Below are 23,612 nucleotides of genomic sequence, written 5' to 3'. Positions count from 1 at the left end.
GGAATATTATGGTGCTGAACTCTACTCACTGACCTTATTAATAACCAACCAGAATTCCACAGAATTAATGATGAAACATGCAACTAATCTCTTGAGAGTGTAGAATGAGACAAATATGTTTTAGGAAGTAGCCAATGTGGAAATTTGTTTTGATTGACTATACATGTTTGTACAATGAGTTTTGTTTTTCTTGTATTCACAATAGGAGAGAAGGGAGAGCTTGGTATAGGATTGTGAGAAGGCTCTTAGAAGAATAAAATAAACAAAACTATATATGCACATACATACATATATATGCATACATATGTGTGCACACACACGTGCATGCACAGGTATATGTAAAAAGAAAAATTGGAAGCTCTGATCAGCACACTGACCAAGCAGAAATCCTGAGGACTCAAGATGAAATATGCTGCCCACCTCCTAACAGAGCTAAAGAATTCCACGCAGATTGAGACATATTATTCAAATGTGGCCAATGAGAATTTTTTTTTTGTTCAACTATGCGTACTTCTAATAGGGGTTTTGTTTTAATTTCTTCCTCAAGGTGGGAAAAAGGCAAATGAGAGGGAGAGAAGACTGGTCTTTATTTGAAAAATAAAATAAAATGTAATAATTAAAAAAAAAAAGCTAAAGAAAAAAAAGGCACTTGCCTAATTTATAATATATATATATATATATATATATGTATATATATATCTTAAATCAAGATTAGACAGATTAGTCACCTGACAAATTCTGCCTATTGGTATCAGCTTCCCTGCCACCAGAAGGAGAACCTGGCTCTGGAACATTATTCTCTGTCCCTCCAATGAGTGGCTGCAAATGGCTTATAGATACTTGCTCAATAAATGATGTACCATATTTGCGGAAATACCACCATTCAAATATCTGTAACAAACAGAAAATAGTACTTAAGCCAGATTCAGTCACCACACACACACAAAATCAAATACAAATTTTTTTAAAAGTTGTTCATATTTAGGTCAGTATTTTAAGCCAGTTTTTGTTCTAAAAGCAAAGCCAAATACAGCATCTACCAATAAAGTACACTAACAAAGGAATATTTCTTTTTCTATAATTAACATCAGATTTTAGATAAACTCAACTTAATCCAGAAGATACATAATCTATGAAAACTTCAAAAACAATTAAAGTAGTAGTTATATTTATTTTCTCCAAAATTTATTTTGAATTATTTAAAATCCAACACTTATTTTATACTGTATTATTAGTAGTACATAAAGATTAAGACTAAGAATGAAATAATGCTGAAACGCCTGAGTTATTTAAAACAAGCACAAATTCAGAACAGTTGAAATTCCACATTGAACATATTCATAAAATGTTGTAGTTACTACTTTCCTATTTCTATAGGATAACAAAAGCAACAAATTGAAATCCAAAGCAAAAACCTGCAGCCAATTCATTACAATTCTTTATACCGCAATGTTAAAGTGACCTTTATTCTAAAAATGGTCAAACTAATTCTATCAAATTATACCCCCTCCCCCACCCCCTTCCAAACGGTTTAACAGAAAGAGATCAAAGTCAGAGCTCCTAGATTTAAATCCCAATTCTGCTATTTTGTGACCTTACTAAATTATAACTTTCTTGGTTTCTTGGCAGTCTTCAATTGCAAAAGGAGGGTATACTAGATGATTTCTCAGTGTCTTCCAGCTCTAAATCTATGATCCTCTATATATCTGAATGTTTGAAGGATGTATGATTTCTTTATCATGGGTAACTCCAAGTATGAGAATTCCCTTCACTCTCAGATGGCAATTAGTCTATCACTTAGTAGATAATTCCTAAAGAGTTGCTTGAAGCACACACAACTAATCAATATCAGAGCTTGGTCTTCTTAAATTCAAGGTCAATATTCTATGAACTATTTTGCTATCTTACCATAGATTCCACTTAGTCATTTTAAATGACCAGTTTTCTACATCTTGACTATAAAAATTTAAGTATGAGGCTCTTATATAAATTTCTTTCAACCAACCAACTGAAAAGACATTCTTTTTTGAAGTTTTATTTAAAACATAAAACCTACCTAAAATCAAAATCACAACCATTTCTTAAACTTTAGATGTAACCATATACATCTCAAACAGATAGATCATACCTGAAAAAATAAAATCTTCCAAAACTTCAATTTTTTTGCTTTAGTATGCATTATGACAAATATATTCTAATTATTAATTAAGAATTAATCTAAAATTAATTAAATTCTAGGTTTAAACTCTCAACTTTCAGCATACTATAAATGAATTTATATAAATATAACTCCCCATCATCCTGATAGCCCAGACTAGAAAACTTAGTATCACTTTTGACTATTCTTTCTTGCTCACCAGCCATATTCAACTACTTGCAAGTATTGTCAATTCTACTTCTAAAATATCCCCTATATCCATCCCTTGTTTTCTATTAATCTGATGACCATCCAACTTCAGGCTCTAGTTATCTCTTGCATAGAATTCTAAAATACTCTGCTAAATGGTCTCCCAGGCTTCTCCTCCATTTCAGTTTTCAGGAAACTATCAAAATAATCATCCTAATGTGTAAATCTGTGTACAAAATACCAACACCTAAAAATATTCAATATTTCCAGTGCTTAGGAAATAACACTCAAACTATTTAGCCTAACATTTAAGGTGTCCTGCAGCCTAGCTTCATTTCACATACCCATACTTCAAGCAGATAGAACTACTAGCTATTCCCCAACCTCATGCTGTTTTCTTTGCATTAGGCCTTTGCTTCTTGTCCTGCGCCTGTAATATTCTCTTATTTCTTCACCCTAGGAAAATCTTTGTTTTCTTTCAAGTCCAGCTCAGGGGTCATCTCCCCATGGAGCCTTTCTGGATTCCTTCTCCCTAAGGGATCTTTTCCTTCTCAAATTTCTTAAAGCATTTTGTCAAGACTTTTCTTTATTACACCATGTAACACACTTATTTATCTTTGTAGCCCAACCAGCAAGCAAGACTGGGTGAAGAGCTGGAATTCAGGTTGGCTCCCTTTCTGCTACCATACCACAGTTGTTTCATGCTTGACCTGAAATGGCTTTATTCTATTTCTATTCCTACTGAAATAACCGGGAGTTTTATCTCTGAATTATCTCTGAATGTGGGACCAGCTTAGTATCTTCCTAAGAAGTAGGATAAAACTTCTTTAAAAGAGAGAACGTTTCACAAGTAAAAATTGTTCCTGAGACATGAAAACTAAAATATGATTACTTCAAAGTCAGGAAAAATATTGTCTTTTGCCAAATGAACTACTGATGAGTTTGGGTTTTTTTTTTTCCCAACAAGTACAGGAGCATCTAGGTAGTGTAGTAGATAGAGCACCAGCCCTGAAGTCAAGAGGATGCGAGTTCAAATACAACAAGTATATTATAAAATATTAGATCCTACTGCTCTTTATTTACTACCAGTGTAGTAAATACGAGTAGTAATACTACACTGGTATATTTTTTCATAACCTAATTCAAAATATATAAATACAAGAAATTATTAAATACATGATCATATATTGAATACTAATTTGCAAAATGTAGAATTAAAGTTAAAGATACTATAGAAACCTTAGTTGATTTTTTCATGTATAAAAACCCACTAATTTGGGGAACAACCTTTAACTGTATTTCATACATATCTAGAATAGAACAAAATAAGTTTAATCCTGAATAAGACCACGTTTTTGTTTCCTTCTTTTGCATATTAAAAACCCAGTGGTTTGAGGTACAACCTTTAGATATATTTTATGCTTGCCTAGAATGTTAAGCTATGAATAAGATGTACAAATAATTTCATTTTGAGGCTTATACTTCATACTTAGCTTTCACCCTGGATTCCTTTTAAAAAAAGCACAAAAATGAATCAAAAGTAACCCATTTCTTATGATAGTTTTTCACTTTAATTCAATGGTTAGTACATATTAAAGTTACTATCAATCTATTACAGCTAAACAAGCACTACTATTTCTATTACAGCTGGAGAGCACCACCTAGAGAGAGAAGTAAGAACAGAAGAGTTCACTAACATAAGCATGCTACCTTTGTACTTTTTTAGATATTTACATTCACAATTTACTTTGCTATCATCTGTTTTTCAAGATTTACACTAATGAATCCACAACATAAATGAAAAAAATATAAACTACTTACAAATATTAGTCCAGATATTAGAGATGACGTCCCTGTTAGTGCCACATAGAATTTTGGAGTCAAAGAATTTAAAAATGCTGTCACTGCAATTAGAAAATAATGTTCAAGTGAAAAAAAAAATCATTTCTGAGATATTTAATTAGGATGAAAATAGATATATGAATGAGTCAATAATGCAGATAAATCTCATTTTAAAAATGCAAATCCCAAAAAGATTACTTGAAGCCAACAACTTCCATTCTGTTATTACTTCTTATGCAGAATTATAAGATAATCTTCTTAGAATTTTATGTTACTAATCTGTGAAATTCCAAGAAGCATTACAAAATCATTAAAGTGCTTGCTTTTGTGAAGGAAACTAATAACCTCTCAGTCATATCCAATTATATTTACTTTTCTAAGTAGATGGAGAGCTAACTAAACTTCTCTCAAGGCTTTACCAAAGACACCAAGTCATTCCTTAATTGTTTTGTCGAGGTAGAGATTTATTTTTTCAAAAGAAATTTGCTTGAAATTTGACCTAGAAAATGGGAGGGCATGAATCAAAAACTATTCATCCTGAGAAAGCCTTTTTGGGATTCTATTTAGAGAATCAAAACAACTCAATAATAGAAGTAACAGAAAGAGCTCTGAGGATGACTTAGCCATTGGTTCTGTCCACACATGAACTCTAAATAACAGGCCAAATAAACATTTACACCAGGAAACTGCTTTTCTTACTCTAAATTTTAAGAAGGAAATTTTGAAAAATTAAAAATCAATTATAATTGGAAGAATGGATAGTTAAAACAAAGGATGGAAATTTGTCCTCAGAGAATACTGCAAATACTGAGTGATGACTGCAGTAAAATGGATAAGATACTTTCAACTTTCAACAGAAGTGACTTTTTTCATGCTTTGGCTGCATTTCAGAACAATGTTTGCTGTCTAGTAAACCATTTATTGTTTATGGTGGAACTACATCATACTCAAGATAAATAATAATAAAGATTGGGCAGGAACCTCAGGAAAACAATTTTTGGAGCAGCAGGAAAGAATATTGTATTTTCCACTTCTTGCTTCACCACCATGAAAGGGGCCAGGTTCCATCAGTAATAGTCTTGTTTCTAATGTTCTGTGTGCAGTGTCCTACCTCCTCCACTTCAACCCAGACCCAGTTCACACGTACTTGATCTTCACCATTATATTTTCATTTTACTTTCATATTCTTTTATTACAATTTATGCTTTGTTATAAATTATGCCCTATCTATAAAGACAAAGGGAATATTACTCTTCTTTGTACGGCCATAGTACTTGGTCCAAGTTCCAGGATTTAATCAATGTAGGAAACCTTGTTGGTGAAATTCTCTCAGCTAAAAAGGACAGGTAACAAGCTGCTCAACAATTTTTCAGTCTCAGAGAATTCCTTAGAGAATGACTTGTCCAGAGTCACATAGGTTAATACATTTCCCAGGCAGGACTTCAGTCTAGGTGGCCCTGAATCTGAAGTCAGTTCGCTAAGAACATACCCTGCTACCTCCCAAAATAGCTCCTTCTAAGGCAAGAATCAAAGGATTTAGAGCTAAAAGGTGCAATCCCACCCTTCTGTAGATAAGAAAAATGAGGCCAAAGAAATGAATCCAGCATTCAAAGTCACTGAAGCAGTTAAGTATCCAAACCTAGCTTCTCTCTCTACAAATTCAGGGTGCCTTCCACTAACCAGCTACCTTTACCCAGGGAAGCATTTTCATGATGTATCTACTGAATGAATTTCTGGACAATTTCTTCTTGTGGCAGTGGAATCAAACTCAAAAAAAAAAAAAAAAAAAAGGAATACTAATCCATGAGGATCTTGGAGAGTCACATGTTGACTTCGTTTTAAAATGCAACATTATAATGCTTTATTGTGTTTTTATCGACTTGATTAAATATCCCAATATCTTAATCTGGTTCAGAAGCAGGGGAGTGTTGCCAGTTTGACATTTCTGGCTTAGGAAATGTTTTAAGAACTGATGTAAATTTATTGTTTCGAACCCTCCACCTCTATCCCAACCAGGAGAGGAAGAAAAACGAGATTTTTGCTGATTACTTAAAAATATATAATTTTAAAGAGAACAGACGTGTTACACGATTCACTCTTCCCCCACCCATCTAGCTATAGATGCAATGCAATAATTTGTCAATAAAGTTTTAAGATTTTCTATCTTCAATTTAGGCTTTAAAACGGCTAAAAGTTTAAAGATTCTTTGGGAGCAGTTCGTATTTAAGTTGATGCCATGTGCAAGGTTCTGTACTAGGTGTTGGGGATATAAAAGTCAAAGAACTCCAAAACCTAAGTTTCTGCCCAATATTCGTCAATAGACACTGATGCCAGGGAATTCGAGATCGATTAGACTCTCCCAGCGTCCCAGTCTGTAAAATGGAGTGGCGGGTCCTGAGGGGAGACCAGAGGATGAAGCAAATCCAGCCCTCCGCTACCGGGGTTAAAGGGCTTGGGGTGGGGGGGAGGCCGATAATTAAGGGTAAGCACCTCTCCGGAGCTTCACTCTCGGATGAGGAGCCGGCGCGGCCGAGCCCAGCTCAGGAAGTACAATCAGCTGGAGAAAGGAAGGGAACGCTTCTCCCTCCCCTCCCCCTCACTTTCTCCTCCCCGCCTATGCCCCGGGTCTTAGGGGCCCCGCGCTCGCCCTCCTCCCCGTGGCCCCCAGCCTCAGGGCCGCGGCCTCTCACCCGCCGCCAGGTTCTCACACAGCCTCAGGGGCGCCCTCAAAGCGTAGAGCAGCCCCAGGCCGGTCACGACCCACAGCGAGACGCCAGCCCCTGCTAGCCCGGCCCGCAAGCGCTGGATCCAGCCAGCGCACGAGCCCCGGCCCTCGGGAGGGGGAGGAGTGGGCGCCGTCGAGGCCGCCGCCGCACCACCGCCGCCATCCGCCATCTTGCAGGTCCCGCAGACGCTCTGCCGGGAGGAGGCGGAGGCGGCGGCGGGAATCCTGGGATAGCGGCGGACCTGAAGGCAGTTCGGACAGTGATGAGGCACCCTAGGGAACCCGGGGAAGACGAAATGCGCCCTCCCTTCCGGCCCTGGGTCCTCGGGGAGGGGCTAGGGGGAAGAACTGTTCACGGACGGGACTGGAATCATAATCATTACTCGAGGCTGTGCGGAGGCTGAATCCTCACGGACGCTCCCCTTCCCCATCCTCCCCTTACGGTTCCCTAAGAATAGGGTAAGAATTAAGTCATGCTTTGGGCACAGCGGGAGCAATCACTGCTACCCGGCGCTCGCAGCATCTGGAGCTTCTGCACCGCTATAAGAAGGGCTAAGGCCCAAAATGGTAGTAAGTGCAAGAGCGAGAAAATGAATGGCTAGAGAACCTCCCGAAACAAGCATGGCCTTCCGAGCCTCTTCCGCTTAGTGCCCTTAGCGGACATGGCGCAGCGGCGGACTGGGTTTCCGGGAGCTTCCCCCACCCCCCGCCTCGGGTTCAGTCATCCCGCTTCCTTCCCGGCCTGCTTTGCGCGAGCCGCCGGGCTGGGCCAGAGCAGCCCAAGATGGCCGACTTCGAGGATCGGGTGTCGGATGAGGAGAAGGTAGGGACCGGACCGCCCCTCGCTTCCCCCCACTCTCCCTCGGCGACTCGCTAGGATAGGGGTTCGGCCTGACTGGATTGGGGTCTTGAGGGGAGCCCCCCAAGAGAAAGGCCTGCACGGGGCAGGGCCCTTGGGGCGTGCGGCACTCGGGGCGCGCACCTTGTCCGACTTCTCCCCAGAGGGTTCCCAGCCGCCTCCCAGTGGCCCCAGGTCCCCATTCCTCCTCGGGCCCGACCCTCTGCCCCTTCCCGGGGCCACGCACCCGCAGCCTCCAAAGAGCCGGGGATCTCCCCTGCTGAATACTATCCGTGGGCTTCTTTTTTAAATGTGGGGGGAGGGAGCAAGTCGCGACAAGTTGCGACATGACATTTCTCTCTTCCCCCACCCCCTTTCTCGTTTTCTCCTCTCCCCATGACCCCACTCTACTCCCCAAGTTGCAGGCATGACAGGGACTGTTGCAGGGCGAGTCACTTCCTGGTCTGGGTGGCTGTCTGTTATTTATTTATTTTTCGTTTTTTTTTTTTTCCGCCCCTCCTTTCTCAGGAAGGACTGAGACTGTCAGGACTCCACCTCGACTGGGCGAGGCTGCGGTTGCCTGCCCTCAGGGAGCCCCGCCAGGCTCTGCTCCTCTCCCTCCCCCCCTTCTCCCTCCCTTCCCCCCGGGAGTAGGGCTCTGCCCTCTGTGACCGGGCTCCGGACCGAGGCTTCCGAGCATCTCCCGTAGGTCTTTTCGGGCAGGCTTGTCAGCGTATGATAGGGTTGCGGAGCCGGCAGAAAGGGTCTGTGTGGACTGGGCTGGTGCCCTGTATCTGGAGCCCATCCCTCTGGCTCGGCTGCTGAAATGAGCAGCATGTACCACTTGGGAAAGCGTAGAGGAATTTAGATAGACTGTGAGGCCGGCAGACTGGCGGGGTGGGAGATCTTTTTCCAGGATGGTCCCAATTTTTCTGATTTGGGGGTCTGCAGCTTTTTTAGGTTGGGTTTCACGGATGGACTCCCACATGCTTTTCAATAATAGAAGTTGATTTGATGCTTAAAGACCCAAATCTTTCTCTTATTTTGAAGTACAAGTCATTAATCAGAATTTTTCCAATCCCCAAACAATGGCCAAGTTAATATTTTGAAGTAAGAATTACAGTAGAATTTCCGTGCATCAAAGGATTTGGACATTGCTGGATTCTGTTAAATGACTTTGGATATACTATACATATAGTATACCATCAGTTAATTATTTTTAATAGAGAATGATTTATAAAATAAAGCAGAGAAATAATTTGTTATGTAAAATTATTGTATAAATGGGTTGACAAATGTTTAAATTAATGAAATTAATGCCATTTAGTTGATAAAATATCACAATCTTATGAGTTGGAAGCCAATCAAATCAACTTATACTTGAGCAGAATTCCTTCTATAGTGTACCAATAAATAGTTATCGTACCAATTCTGGAATGTCTATGGTGATAGTGAATCCACAGTCCCATTTACTTTAGGATAGCTTTAATTATTAGGGAATTTTTCCTTACATGGAGAGTAAATTTACTTTGTAATTTTCTCAAATTGCACCTCTGCTTACTGAGGCCAAACAAAACTATTGCCATTTCTCATCTAAGTGATATCTTTCAAATCCTTGAAGACAACCAGGTCCCCTTTTCTTCTCCTGTAGTTTTCTCTAAGTTAAAGAAATAGTCACAGCTCTGTCAGCCTATCCTAAGAGAACATATATAAAATGGTAATGGTAAATCCATAGAACTTACCTCACAAGGTTGTTAATAGGATCACAAGAGATGTTTTAAAAGGCCTTGCAAACTTTATAGTGTGTGAATGTGTATGGGTCTAAGTCAGAGTGATTGATCTCTCATCTCCCTATTTCTGAACAGCTGCTTCTTAAAGCTGTTTAAGTTGTATTAGCTTATTTGTCTACCTTATCATCCCTTTGTTTCTTACTGAGTTTGAAGTCTGTTTTTTGTTTTTTGGGTTTTTTTTTGCTGAGGTAAGGTAATCAGGGTTAAGTGACTTGCCCAGGGTCACACAGTTAGGATGGGTTAAGTGTCTGAGGCCAGATTTGAACTCAGGTCCTCCTGATTTCAGGGCTGGTGCTCTATCCACTGTGCCACCTAGCTTATAAAACTAAAGATCTTTTTTTCTAAGAACTGGCATCTATAAGTGCCTCCTTTGTCTTGTACTTGTAAAGTTGATTTATTGAATTCAAGTGCAAAATTTTGCCTTTATCCCTAATGTTAGGTTCAATCCTGGTCACTCCTGTAACCTGTAATTCCAAAATAAGTAGAAATGACTTTCAGATTAATTATGCTATATACCCTTCCATTAGTATAGATAACTGAGAAGTGAATACTAAGATTCCTTTCTAACAAATCAGTATTGTAATATCTGGGCTAGCTTTCTGGAGGTCCTCAGGACAGGCCTTGGTCTCAGCAGGATGGTCAGGAATAGAGTCTAAAGTCTTTATTGTCTTCTTCACAGTTTGTTCACTCCGACTGACTGAGTCCCCAGTTCTCTCAGCCCTTAAGTACCCTATTACACTTACATCATTATAGCATACTGAATATATGCCAACTAGAGTGATTATATCATTATATCATACTAGATATATTTGAACTAGAGAACCATTATCTCATCAATTCCACTGAGTTAACACCTTGTTGTAAGTATTTTTGTTTCAAGTATACTTCTCCAGAGTTCCAGCCTTTTACAAGTATGATTTGGATCTTGTTTTGTTATTTTTTTTTTTTTTTTTTTATGTGAACACATTGCTTGCAGACATCTGGCTTTCATACCTCCCCAACTCAGTTTTCAAGATTTTTTTGGAAATATTTCATTTTGTTATGTGACTAGATCAGGAGATTTTTTTCCCCTTTTTCATATGAGTACATTGGAATTTTGGAGATGGTAAGAAATAAAGGATTTACTCATCTGCAGAACAATAACTATTGCCATCAGGCAGAGTGCTTTACATAGAAATTTTCAATAAATATTTGCAGATTGAGTTGTAAAGACTTTAGAGCCTCTTCTCACCACATACTATATACATGGTGTACCATAAAGAATTTTATTATGTAAAATGGCTACTAGTAATAACTATTTTCCCCACACCAACACTATTGGGGAAGGTAGATAAGAGGCATCGAACAGAAATTTAATATCAGTTCCTTAATCATAGAGACTCTTATAGGTAATTTGTCTTTCTCACCAATGCCTAGCACAGGATTTATTTGTAACATAGTAGGCATTCACTAAATGCTTGTTGGCCTCAGTTTTATATGAGAGAACTGAAGCTCAGAAAGATTAAGGGGCTTTGCCACAGCTGCCTGTTCTTGGAACTGGGATTTGATTGAGACAATTTCTATTAAACTCACTTCACTGACCAGAGGAAATATTGCAGGGCACACTTTGTAACTAGATAAACAAAGCATTCTTTTTACGGCTTATGAAAATAATTATGTAGATTAATAGTGCACCATGATGTAGAAAGAACCAGTTAGAGTCAAAAGACCCAAGACCGAGTCACAAACTTACTAACTGTATAGGTGAGTCATTGAATAGAAAACTGGACCCAGAGGCAGGAAAACCTGAGTTTAAATCCAGCTTTAGACACTTAATAGTTGTGGGGATCCTGGGCAATTCCCTTAACTTCTTTATTCCTCAGTTTCCTCATTTGTAAAATGGGGATAATAAAATAGCATCTCCCTCCTGCTATCTACAGTGTGATCTTCAGCAAATATCAAAGCTCCTAAGTGAATGTGATACCTGATACCTGTCTTACCTAAGGTTGTGGCCCTATGCTGCCAGTCAGAAGTCAACATTTATCAAGTATTACCATGTATCAGGTTTACTGTGTTATTACTAAATAAGTAAATTTTTTAGTTTTGTTCAATTAGAATAGGCATAATTCTTTCTTGATGTAAAATTCACTGTATCTGTAGCCCCACTATAATCAGTCATGCTCATTTTGACACTTTCTTTGTATTTTTAATTATTCTTGGTCCAATGAATCAGATATTAAGAAAATATTATTTGGTTATTATGTTTATGGTTATGAATGTTTTAAAGTTGATAAAAAATAAGTATTCTTTAAATTAAATTTTAGTCTTCTCTCCTTCACAATAGTGATGTTATTAAAAAAAATATGTATTTTTTAAAAACCCAAAATTTGGAACCCTTAATTTGTTTTCCAGTTTTTCGCAGGAAAATCTGAGTTTTCTGCTGTTGCCTCTTTTGAATTGTGACTTTATGTACATTTGGTTTGGCATAGGTTGTAAACAGAAATAGTTTAAGAGGATTTTTGTTTCTAGTTTTGGCAAGGGTTTTTGGAAGGCTATTTTATTATTTTGTTTTGATATCACATTTATTTTCAGAGATTTCTCTCTCTGCCCTTCTCCTATCAGCAAATCTTCCCTTGACAATTTAGCAAAAGTCAGGGTTGGTTTTGTAACAAAAATACTGAGTATGTTTTTATTATTTTTAGTCTACATAATTTGATTTTTTCTGAAATAAATACTAAATATTTTCCTAAAGAGATGTAATTTGAGATTTATTGGTTGATAGGGACTTCTTACTTTGCATGCATTTATCAAAAAAAAAAAAAAAAAACTAATGAAATCAGTAAATTTCTCAGCTGTAACTGTTGAAGTTTTTATGACTTCAACAAAGAGGAAGTGGGTTCTTTCAAGTTCTGCATTTTTACCTGAAATGGTCACAATCTTTTCAAATGAACCAGGAAGCTGAAAGTGCCGAAATTTGCAAAAATGCTAATAGTCTTAGTCCTAAGACAGTAAGTTTCTTCACATAAATTGTCAAATATATGAAGCTGCATTTTTCAAAAGAAAACTGCAAACTATTAACTATACGAAAGAATGCCCCAAATCACTATTAATAAGTGAAATTTGGACAACTCTGAACATTCACAGCTGTGATATTCATAATATGACAAGACAAAAATGGCAAATGTTAGCGATATTACACTGATAGTGATGCTGTAACTTATTTGATTCGTTTTGGAAACATACTATGGAACTATGCAGAAAAATCACTAAATTCTGTGTATTCTTTGATGCAGCCGTGCTACCACTGAACTTACACCCCAAAGAAGGTCAGAAGGAAAGGTATTATATATATAAAAATGTATATAGGAGCATGTTTTATGGGAGTAAAGCATTAGAAGCAAAATAGATGCCCATTCACTAATGGCTTTATAAATTGTAGCATTTGAAGATAATTATGACAGTATAAGAAATTATGAACCTGGAGAAATTCAGAAAAACTTAGCAAGATGTATAGTAATAGATGAAGAACAAAGTAAGTTGAGAAGAACAATTCACAGACTTCAATAATATAAAAGAAAACAAGAATGTCATCATTGACTTCATAAGATTAATGATGAAACATAACCTTTTCTTGGCAAAGATGGGGCTAGACTGTCTGTATGTAAGAAGGCAGATGATTCCAATCATTGATAGTGGTTTTTTGAAAATTACTTTAAAAAAAAAAAAGAAGGAACATGTCACTTCTGGTTTCACTGATGTGAGAATGAACAGAGTTGCTTAATTCAGAATATTCTGAACAGTACTTAACTAGAATGTCTGAAATAGTCTAACTTTGACTAAGGATTTATGGATACTAAATTGCTATTTCCATTGTTTTCTTGATATAAATGTGTGAAATAAAGCAGACAACTTTGTCTGAAAATAATTGACCATCCAAAAAAAAATACCTCTGCTTTAGCTAATTCTTTTCTCTTCTAACTATTGGAACTTTTGTACAACTTGCAAGGTGTCAGTATTCAGTGTGTTGTCTTAAACTTTCTCAGAACAGTAGTTTTGAAGCTGTGTCAAGTGAAAATAAATGGCTGTGTGTCCTACATGGTTTTCTCATTTTTGATGTATAAAAGAGGAGTGTTAGCAAAACTTGTGAAAAGAATTTTTGTTTGAGTTTTCAATATTCCCACTAAATTTTCTGAAAGATAGGAAAAGTAACCTGACTGAAAAATATATATATTGTTCCTGGATATAATAATAATATTTGTGGGTTTCTGGTCCCATTTTCTAACAATGTCAAGTCACAACATATCCATGTTAGTTCAGCCCTCAAAACCCATGTCCATGGTCTACTGGAACCAGGGACTCCCACCTACTATGCTGGTGTTCTACCCCTCTCTCTCTCTCTCTCTCTCTCTTTCTCTCTCCCTCCCTCTCTCTCCCTCTCTCTCTCCTAACATCCAAGAATATTCTTGGATTACAGGAATTCTCCATTGATTCCCTTTCATTTTTGTCATGTGACCAGACTTTTAAAAAAATAATAATAATATCCTTTACTCCAGTTCTCCTTCATTGTTGCTTATTAGTTGTATGTTAAAGCCTTAAACCCACAATGTGTCTCTCCATTGCCTTCCGGATAATACTCATTTTTAATTCTTTGTGACTGTAATGTTTCATGGCTTACAGACATACCCTACCATATACATAAAGTGGGGAGAGGGGGGGAGGCTTTGTTTCAGGAAGAAATTTGGTATCATTAAAAGAGCTGGATGATTTGTTAAACGCAATTGAAGCTCTATTTCATTAGTGCTGGAAAGAAGTGAGAAATCATCTTAACTAAGGTTATTGTCATGTAAGTGGAAAGAATGGAATAATGATGATAAAAATGAGACTTCTAGGTGGTATTGTGTTAGAGTGCTAGACCTAGAGATTGGAAGACATGAGTTCAAATATGCCTTCATGCTGTGTGACCCTGGGGAAGTCCTTGCATTTATGTCTGCCTCAGTTTCCTTATCTATAAAAATAATAATAGAACCTCCCAGAATCTCTGAAGATTAGATAAAGTATTTATGTTGCATTTAGCACAATGGCTGGCACATATAGGTTCTATATTAATGCTTGCTATGGTATTAATGTTCAGAAAGAAATGAGTTGTGTTTTGGATATGTTGAATTTATAATACCTGTGAAGTGTTTCAGCTCAAAGTATCCTTTAGGAAGTTGATAGTGAGGACTGGAGAAAAAAATATGGATGAATATACTGAGCTGTGAGACATCTGCACAGAGATAATTAAATCTGGGAACTGATGAGGTTACTGAGATAAAATATAAAGAGACAGAAACTGAGAATAAAGCTTTGACTTGCAAATCCATAGCCAGAGAGTACAATATAGATGATTTTTTATTTTTTTGCTTTGTTTGGACTAAAATAAACTGAAAAGTGGTCAACAGAAGAACCTACCGAGTACGGTGCAAGAGGACAGGGTAGTTAACATGTAAAGTACTGCATAGAGAGGTCAAAAAGGATAAGGACTGAGAAAAGTATCCGATGACAAATAGGAGGTCTCTAATAACTTAAAAGAGAACAGTTTCAGTTAAAGGAAGTCACAAACCCGATTGCAAGATGTTGAGAAATGAGGGACATGGAGGCAGTAAGAGTACATAGCTTTTTCTATCTAATTAAATATGAAAGGATATAAAGATGTAGGAGATATTTGTTTGAAAACCAATAGTACCTGCAACTTCAGTACTTCTCAGGTATGTCCTCAAACAGATCTGTGATCTTAACATTGTGCATAGTCCTTTCAGCCGTTCAGTTCACAATACATCTTTGTCAGCCCATTCTGTGCAATACATGTCCATGATCTAACATAATGCTACTGAGGTGTTGCCACAGAAGGTCCTCCTTCAGCATTGAAGTGCATTTCTCAATTTGTTCTGGTATTATGAGTATTCCAGTGACGCACACAGACTGTCCGTTGCTCATACCAAATCACTAGCCCCCTTCTCCCCTGCTCCTTTTTTCCCCTCAATTATACGCTTGTTTTATATCATCCTTGATATCTGTTCTTTGTGGTTCCTTATTGATGTATTTCATCCTGCTTATATCTGTTCTGTATCTGTCTAGTGCAGTATTCATTTTTGATGCTTGTAAAAAATGGAGCATCCATTATCTACCTAGCAGTAGAATGTACTGATTATAACCAAACTGGGATGATCTCTTCCTTTAAAACAAAGTTTAAGAGCCCTCTTTCATATGAGGATTTTCACGATTCTCCTCTATCTAAATTGCAAAATACTTTGTTTTTAAATATTTTGTATTTGTGCTTATTGTATATATATTTATATACATGCTTCCCTACCCCCTTAAAATGTAAGCTGTTTGCTCAAATAATTAGAGTAAGGAAATTTTTGTGTTTTTGTATTTTATCCCCCAAATCCAGCTTAGTGCTTTATACATAGTAGGTATTTAATGAGCTATCATTGATTGATAATTTGAAGAGAATAAATAACCAACCCACCAACCCATCCAAAAGTATTCCCTCTCCCACCCATACCTTCCACCCCAGTGTGTGCAGTATTCATAGTATTTACTTCTTTTGATTAAGCCTTTAAAAATCCTTATAGACCAATTTCCCTAATGAATATCGATGCAAAAATCTTAAATAAGATAATAGCAAAGAGATTACAAGAAATTATCTCCAGGACAATGCACTATGACCAAGTAGGTTTTATATTAGGATTGCAGGGTTGGTTCAATATTAGGAAAACTATTAGCATGATTGACTATATCAATAGCCAAACTAACAAAAATCACATGATTATCCCAATAGATACAGACAAGGCATTTGACAAAATCCAGCACCCATTCTTATTAATACTAGACAGTATAGGAATATGGAGTTTTCCTGAAAATGATCAGTAACATCTATTTAAAACCATCAGCAAGCTTTATATGTAATGAGGATAAATTAGAACCATTCCCAATAAGATCAGGGGTGAAACAAGTTTGCCCATATCACCATTACTATTTAATATTGTTAATATTAGAATATTAATTAGAATTTAGAATTAGAAAACTAATTAGAATATTAGAATAATAGAAATGTTAGCTTTATCAATAAGAGAAGAAAAAGAAATTAAAGGAATTAGAATAAGTAATGAGGAAACCAAATTATCATTCTTTGTAGATGATGTAACGGTATACTTAGAGAATCCTAGAAAATCAACTAAAAAACTACTAGAAACAATTCACAACTTTAGCGAAGTTGCAGGTTAAAAAATAAATCCACATAAATCATCAGCATTTTTATATATTAAAAACAAAGTCCAGCAGCAAGAGATACAAAGAGAAATTGGTAAGAGGTAAAGGTAAAAGGTAAAGAATTTCAAGGGAATTAATGGAAAAAATGCAAATGAAGATGGTCTAACTGTACCAGATCTAAAACTATATTATAAAGCAGCAGTCATCAAAACAATTTGGTACTGGCTAAGGAATAGAGTAATCAGTCAATGGAATAGGTTAGGTTCCCAAGACACAATAGTCATGACTATAGTAATCTAGTATTTGGTAAACCCAAAGACTCCAGCTTCTGGGATAAGAACTCACTGTTTGACAAAACTTGTTGGAAAAATTGGAAATCAGTATGGCAGAAACTAGGTATTAACCCATATCTAACACCTTATACCAAGATAAGGTCGAAATGAGTTCATGATTTAGACATAAAGAGTGATACTATAAGCACATTGGAAGAACAAAGGATAGTTTACCTCTCAGATCTGTGGAAAAGGAAGGAATTGTGGCCAAAGAAGAACTAGAGTTACATTATGGAATGCAAAATGGATAATTTTGATTATAATAAGTTAAAAAGTTTTTTGTACAATCAATGCAGACAAGATTAGAAGGAAAGAAATAAACTGAGGGAAAAAAATGTTTACAACCAAGTGTTCTGAGAAAGGCCTCATTTCTAAAACATAGTGAATTGACTCAAATTAATAAGAATTCAATCCATTCAACAATTGATAAAGAGTCAAAGCATATGAACAATTTTCAGATGAAATTGAAACCATTTCTAGTCATATGAAAAGGTGCTTTAAATCACTTAATCAGAGAAATGCAAATTAAAACAACTCTGAGGTACCACTACACACCTCTCAGAGAGACTAAAATGACAGGAAAAAATAATGATGAATATTGGCGGGAATATGGGAAAAGTGAGACACTAATACATTGTTGGTGGAGTTGTAAATTGATCCAACTATTCTGGAGAGCATTTAGAACTATGCCCACAGGACTATCAAAACGTGCATGCCCTTTGATCCAGCAGTATCTCTACTGGCCTATGTCTCAAAGAGATCATAAAGGAGAGAAAGGGACCCACATGTGCAAAAATGTTTGTGGCAGCTATTTTTGTAGTTTCAAGAAACTGAAAGCTGTTGGGGAACAGCTAAATAAGTTATGGTACATGAATGTTATGGATTATAATAAGAAAGGATCAGCAGGATTGATTTCAGAAAGAAAGACTTACATGAACTGATGTTAAGTGAGCAGAACCAAGAAAATATTGTAAGCAAGATTTACACCATGATCAATTCTGATGGACATGGCTCTTTTCAACAGTGCAGTGATGCAAGCTATTTCCAAGGATCTTGTGATGGAGAGAGCCATCTGTACCTAGAGAGAGAGGACTGCGGGACTGAAAGTAAATCATAACATAGTATTTTCATTTTTGTTGTTGTTGCTGTTTGCTTACTTTCCTTTTCTTTCTCATTTTTTTCCCTTTTTGATCTGATTTTTCTTGTGCAGCATGATAATTGTGGAAATATGTATAGAAGAATTGTATCTATTTAACATTATATTTCCTTGCTTTTTAGGGGGAAGGAGGGAGGGGGAAAAATTAGGAATACAAGATTTTGTAAAGGTGAATGTTGAAAATTATCAATGCATAGGTTTTGAAAATAAAGTTTTAATTTTTAAAAAAAGAAATGTAAACAGATTTTTTAAAAAGAATTTAAAAGTCCTATCAACATGGAGTTGTTGTGGGAGAAGGTTGTGTTAATTTATCAGATTAGCTGGCAATTCAACATTTTAAGGAAATAAGACACAATTTATCAAAGTTTTAATGAAACAATGGGGGTGGGGGGAACCAGTCAGAGTATATTATAATGACAGTTTTTTAACAGATGTAAATTAGATCAAAATGACTGCTTAGCCTTCTAATTCTGAAATTCTCTGATCTGTGACCTTGGAGACAGAAATATTCAGATACAGATTTTGCCTACTTGATAGCAGCTAGTAAAAAAGCATATCAAATACAATTCAAAACATACTATAAACCAGTACAAACCAAACAAAACCTAAATACTTGCTAAAACTACTATATTAGAATAGGGTATCTTCAGAACCAAAATGATTTCATTCTATTCAAATCCCTGTCTTAATCTGTGTGGTAAGACTATACTCTGATAACTTTTAACGGTCAACATTTATTATTATCATGTTGTCAGGGTTACCAAATAGCATTTTCATATGCTGTAGCACATTACCATACATTTTATACGAAGATTTTGTGTCCTGTGATTCGTAGCATCATCAGAGAAATGTTGGTGTTTTAAAAAGATTGGCTTTTGTAATAGTACCAATTGCTGAGCTGTGTCTCAAATGCAGTACATCCCTATTCTGTCACTTTCATTTATTAGTTATGGAATTAATTACCCATCTGAGGAAGAAAATGACCAAGATTTTGGGGTAAATTCAGATTTGGCCTCAAAGCCAAGAAGATGTGGATTCAAGTTCCATAGATTTGACATGTTGCTCCTATTCAATAAAGTTTATTGGCTCCCAGTCACTTCCAAGTTCAAATAAAACTTTTTGTTTGGGGTTCAAAGCCCTTCACAACTTGTTTTCACCTACTTTTCTAGTGTTTTACACCTTATATTCCTTCGTCCTCAGTCCAATGACACTGCCCTCTGTACTATTCTTTCAAAAAATATACTCCCGACCCCTAGACATTTTCACTTGATTGTCCACGATGCTTAGAATGTTCTTTTTTATCTGTACCTCTTGGCTTCAAATTACAGCTAAAAGTTGGGAACCTTCTCCAGGAAGCTTTTTCTGACACCTCTAAATTTTAGTGTTTTCTTTCTATTGGTTATTTATAAATGTTGTATACATACAGAGAGATACACATATACCTATAGATATATTGTGTGTGTCATTTCTCTGTCCTCACTCTCCCCATTAGACTGTGAGTTCTTGGAGAATAGGGAGTATCTTCTACCTTTCTTTGTATCGCCAGTGCTTAATTCATTTTCATCCTTGAATGCTCTTTTTTTTTTTTAAATAGCTTTTTATTTACAAGATATATGCAAGGGTAATTTTTCAGCATTGACCCTTGCAAAACCTTCTGTTCCAACTTTTCCCCTTTTTCCCCCCACCCCCTTCCCTAGATGGCAGGTAGACCAATAGATGTTAAATATGTTAAAGTATATGTTAAACACAATATATGTATACATATCAATTAGCTTGCTGCACAAGAAAAATCGGACTTAGAAATAAGGTAAAAATAACCTGAGAAGGAAAATAAAAATGCAAGCGGACAAAAACAGGAAAGGAAATGATATGTTGTGGTCCACACTCATTTCCTGTAGTTCTTTTGCTAGGTAGCTAGTTTTCTTCATTATTGAACAATTGGAATTGATTTGGATTCTCTCATTGTTAAAAAGAACCACATCCATTAGAATTGATCATCATATTGTTGTTGAAGTATATAATGATCTCCTGGTCCTGCTCATTTCACTTAGCATCAGTTCATGTAGGTCTCTCCAAGACTCTCTGTATTCATCCTGCTGGTCATTTCTTACAGAACAATAATATTCCATAACATTCATATGCCACAATTTATTCAGCCATTCTCCAGTTGATGGGCATCTATTCAATTTCCAGTTTTAGTCACTATGAAAAGGGCTGCTACAAACATTCTTAAACATACAGGTCCCTTTCCCTTCTTTAAAATCTCTTTGGAATATAAGCCAATAGTAACACTGCTGGGTCAAAGGGTATGCACAGTCTGATAACTTTTTGAGCATAGTTCCAAATCGCTCTCCAGAATGGCTGGATATATTCATAACTCCACCAACAATGTATCGGTGTCCCCACATCCCCTCCAACATTCAACATTATCTTTTCCTGTCATCTTAGCCAATCTGAGAGGTGTATAATGGTATCTCAGAGTTGCCTTAATTTGGAATGTTCATTTCTTGAAATGAATCTGCCCAGTTGGAACAGTTGGGTATCTTGGAAAACTTTGTTTAAACTTGTTTAACCCTTTACAGTCTCTATTGTGACATGCAGTTTAATCAGTTTGGGTAACTTCTAGTGTAGAAACTTTTCTGTGGTTGTACATTAGCAAGTCACATGGTATGAGACAAAGCAAAAGATATAAGACTTGGGCCTAGTTCTTCTTAGCCCCAAAACTGCTGGTTTCCCCCTCTTCACACCAGCCTGCTGCTTTGTAAGAATGAAAGTTTTAGCTTTCTAAAGCTTAGCTTAGCTTTTTTAGCTTCATTTTTTTTTTTAGCTTAGCTTCAAAATCACTAAATAAGTGTAATTATTATCAACATAATGCTCCTTTTAAGTATATATTCAGAAGCTAATTCACCAAATAGTTCTGTTAATTGAGTGGCCAAAACATATTTCCTTTTTAGTTATTACATGTAGCTACATAAGAGACTTGCCTCAATCTCAAATCATGTCATGTTAGCAAGAATCTTTGCATAGTGGCACAAAGCAAAATTTCATATAGTCTCATGGAAATAGGATAGAAGGTGTAAAATCAAACCAGAAGAACTATGCAGTAATGGGAAGGAGAGTGCCGAATCTATAGAACTGGTTATGAATATTTTCAGAGCCAAACAATTTAACACCTCCAGATTTAGAGAAAGGTAAAATTTTTATTTATTTATTTTTTATTATTATAACTTTTTATTTACAAATTATATGCATGGGTAATTTTACAGCATTGGCAATTGCCAAACCTTTTGTTCCCATTTTTTCCCTCCTTTCTCCCATCCTCTCCCCCTGATGGCATGTTAAGTATGTTAAAATATAAATTAAATACAATATAAGCATACATATCCTAACAGTTATTTTGCTGTACAAAAAGAATCGGGAGTTTGAAATAGTGTATGTACTATTAATCTGTGAAGGAAATCAAAAATACAGATGGACAAAAATAGAGTTCTTTCGCTGGGTGTAGCTGGTTTAATTCATTACTGCTCTATTGGGGATCCTTTGGTTCATCTCATTGTTGAAGATGGCCAGGTCCATCAGAATTGATCTTCATATAGTATTGTTGTTGAAGTATATAATGATCTCCTGCTCCTGCTCCTGCTCATTTTACTCAGCATCAGTTCATGTAAGTCTCTTCAGACCTTTCTGAAATCCTTCTGCTGGTCATTTCTTACCGAACAATAATATTCCATAATATTCATGTACCACAATTTATTCAACCATTCTCCAATTGATGGGCATCCACTCAGTTTCCAGTTTCTTGCTACTACAAAGAGACGTGCCACAAACATCCGTGCACATGCAGGTCCCTTTCCCTTCTTTAAGATTTCTTTGCTATATAAGCCCAGTAGAAACACTGCTGGATCGAAGGGTATGCACAGTTTGATAACTTTTTGAGCATAGTTCCAAATAGCTCTAGAGAGGTAAATTATTAGCAGATAATGTCAAAAATTACATAAGCAAGTAATACAAACCTTTTCTTTTTCTACCTAGACGGAAGCAAGATATCTAGGTTACCAATAACAGATCTAGCCACAGACTTTGCAGTAATGTCAAGCTTTCTAGAAGCATAACAGATTAACACAGGCCTAGGTTTCCGTTTCCACATAAATCATCATCTTTCTTTTTTTAAATTTATTTTTAATTCACATTGCTTTATGAATCATGTTGGGAGAGAAAAATTGGAGCAAAAGAGAAGAACCAATGGAGAAAGGAGGGGTGAGGGTGGAGTGAACATAGTATGTGTTGATTTACATTCAGTCTTAGTTCTTTCTCTGGTTGCAGATGGCATTTTCTGTCCAGAGTCTATTGGGATTGCTTTGGATAACTGAATCACTGAGAAGAACCAAGTCTTTCATAGTTGATCATAGCACAATCTTTTTTTTAACTTGTTTCACTCAGCATCAGTTCCTGTAAATCTTTCCAAGCCTTTCTAAAATCAGCTTATTCATCATTTTTTAGAGAGCAATAATATTTCATTACCACAATTGTTCAGCCATTCCCCAGTTGATGGGCATCTACTAATTTTCCAATTCTTTGCTACTACAAAAAAAGCTGCTACAAACATAGTAGTTTGCACTAAAAATATCTTTTTACATAGAAACAGCATTGTAATTCTGGTCATGTTCAGTATAGCCAATGCTGTCTTAATAGTAAGTCTGAGGAGAAGGGAATAGGGGCTAGCTCAGTTTGCTGGGGTGGGTTCTAAGGGCAGTGAAGAATTAAGTACAGATTCAGAGCAGTCAAGCCCTCTAATTGCTGTTGACCCAGATGGCTCCAGTGTAGAAAGTGAGGCTGGTGGCTTTGCCCAATCCTTTCTCCCTTTTTCCTCTTTTTTACATCATCAGCGTCATCCTTAATACAGTTTCAGATTTGCAAAACATTGGTCTCCTACCAATCCTGTAAAGTTGATAATATAATATTCCTATTCTTTAGATAAGGAACCTGAAATCTAGGGAGATTGTCCCGGGATAATATAGATAATGAATGCCAAAGTGAAGAATTCTCTTTGACAACTGGTGTTTTTTTTGTTTTGTTTTGTTTTTTGTTTTTTTTGCTTTTATTATTTTGCTTCTCCAACCTACTTCTTGGCAATGATACTTTAGTTCAATTTACCTTAATAGATTTTTGTGTTGAAGATAACTCTAATTCTGTATATCAGTTCATATTTTTCAGATAATCTTTTGCATTCAGTAGATACCATGAGGGGCAGCGAAGTAGATAGATTCCAGGATTTGATAAATGATTGAATTCCTCTTTTATGAAAGAACTGAAATGTAAAAATTTATTTGTAAATTGACTGTTTGGATC

The 23,612-nt window shown here is 36.4% G+C and overlaps 2 protein-coding genes across 5 annotated transcripts in view; one reads left to right on the top strand and one right to left on the bottom strand.

The window, feature by feature from the left end:
* ST7L (suppression of tumorigenicity 7 like) overlaps window positions 1–7,165 on the bottom strand; it is a 76,518-nt gene extending 69,353 nt beyond the window's left edge. For 2 of the 4 annotated variants that reach the window (XM_051993016.1, XM_051993017.1), the window contains exons 1-3: window positions 6,880–7,165; window positions 4,169–4,251; window positions 729–891 (exon numbers count right to left, since the gene is read on the bottom strand). In XM_051993016.1, coding sequence (XP_051848976.1) covers window positions 729–891; window positions 4,169–4,251; window positions 6,880–7,084 — 451 coding nt within the window. In that variant the 5' untranslated portion in view covers window positions 7,085–7,165. Of the gene's footprint in view, window positions 1–728; window positions 892–4,168; window positions 4,252–6,879 lie in introns of those variants that run through there. The other 2 variants (XM_051993018.1, XM_051993019.1) reach the window with 2 other exon arrangements.
* Window positions 7,166–7,629: 464 nt separating this feature from the next.
* The window catches only part of CAPZA1 (capping actin protein of muscle Z-line subunit alpha 1), a 42,254-nt gene continuing 26,271 nt past the window's right edge, over window positions 7,630–23,612 (top strand). The window contains exon 1 of the mRNA XM_051993020.1: window positions 7,630–7,737. Within this exon, the coding sequence (XP_051848980.1) occupies window positions 7,699–7,737 (39 nt within the window). The 5' untranslated portion in view covers window positions 7,630–7,698. The remainder of the gene's footprint in view (window positions 7,738–23,612) is intronic.

This window comes from Antechinus flavipes, chromosome 4 (genome assembly GCF_016432865.1).
Source record: "Antechinus flavipes isolate AdamAnt ecotype Samford, QLD, Australia chromosome 4, AdamAnt_v2, whole genome shotgun sequence".
Lineage (NCBI taxonomy): Eukaryota > Metazoa > Chordata > Mammalia > Dasyuromorphia > Dasyuridae > Antechinus > Antechinus flavipes.
This window is presented reverse-complemented; position numbering and strand designations above follow the sequence as displayed.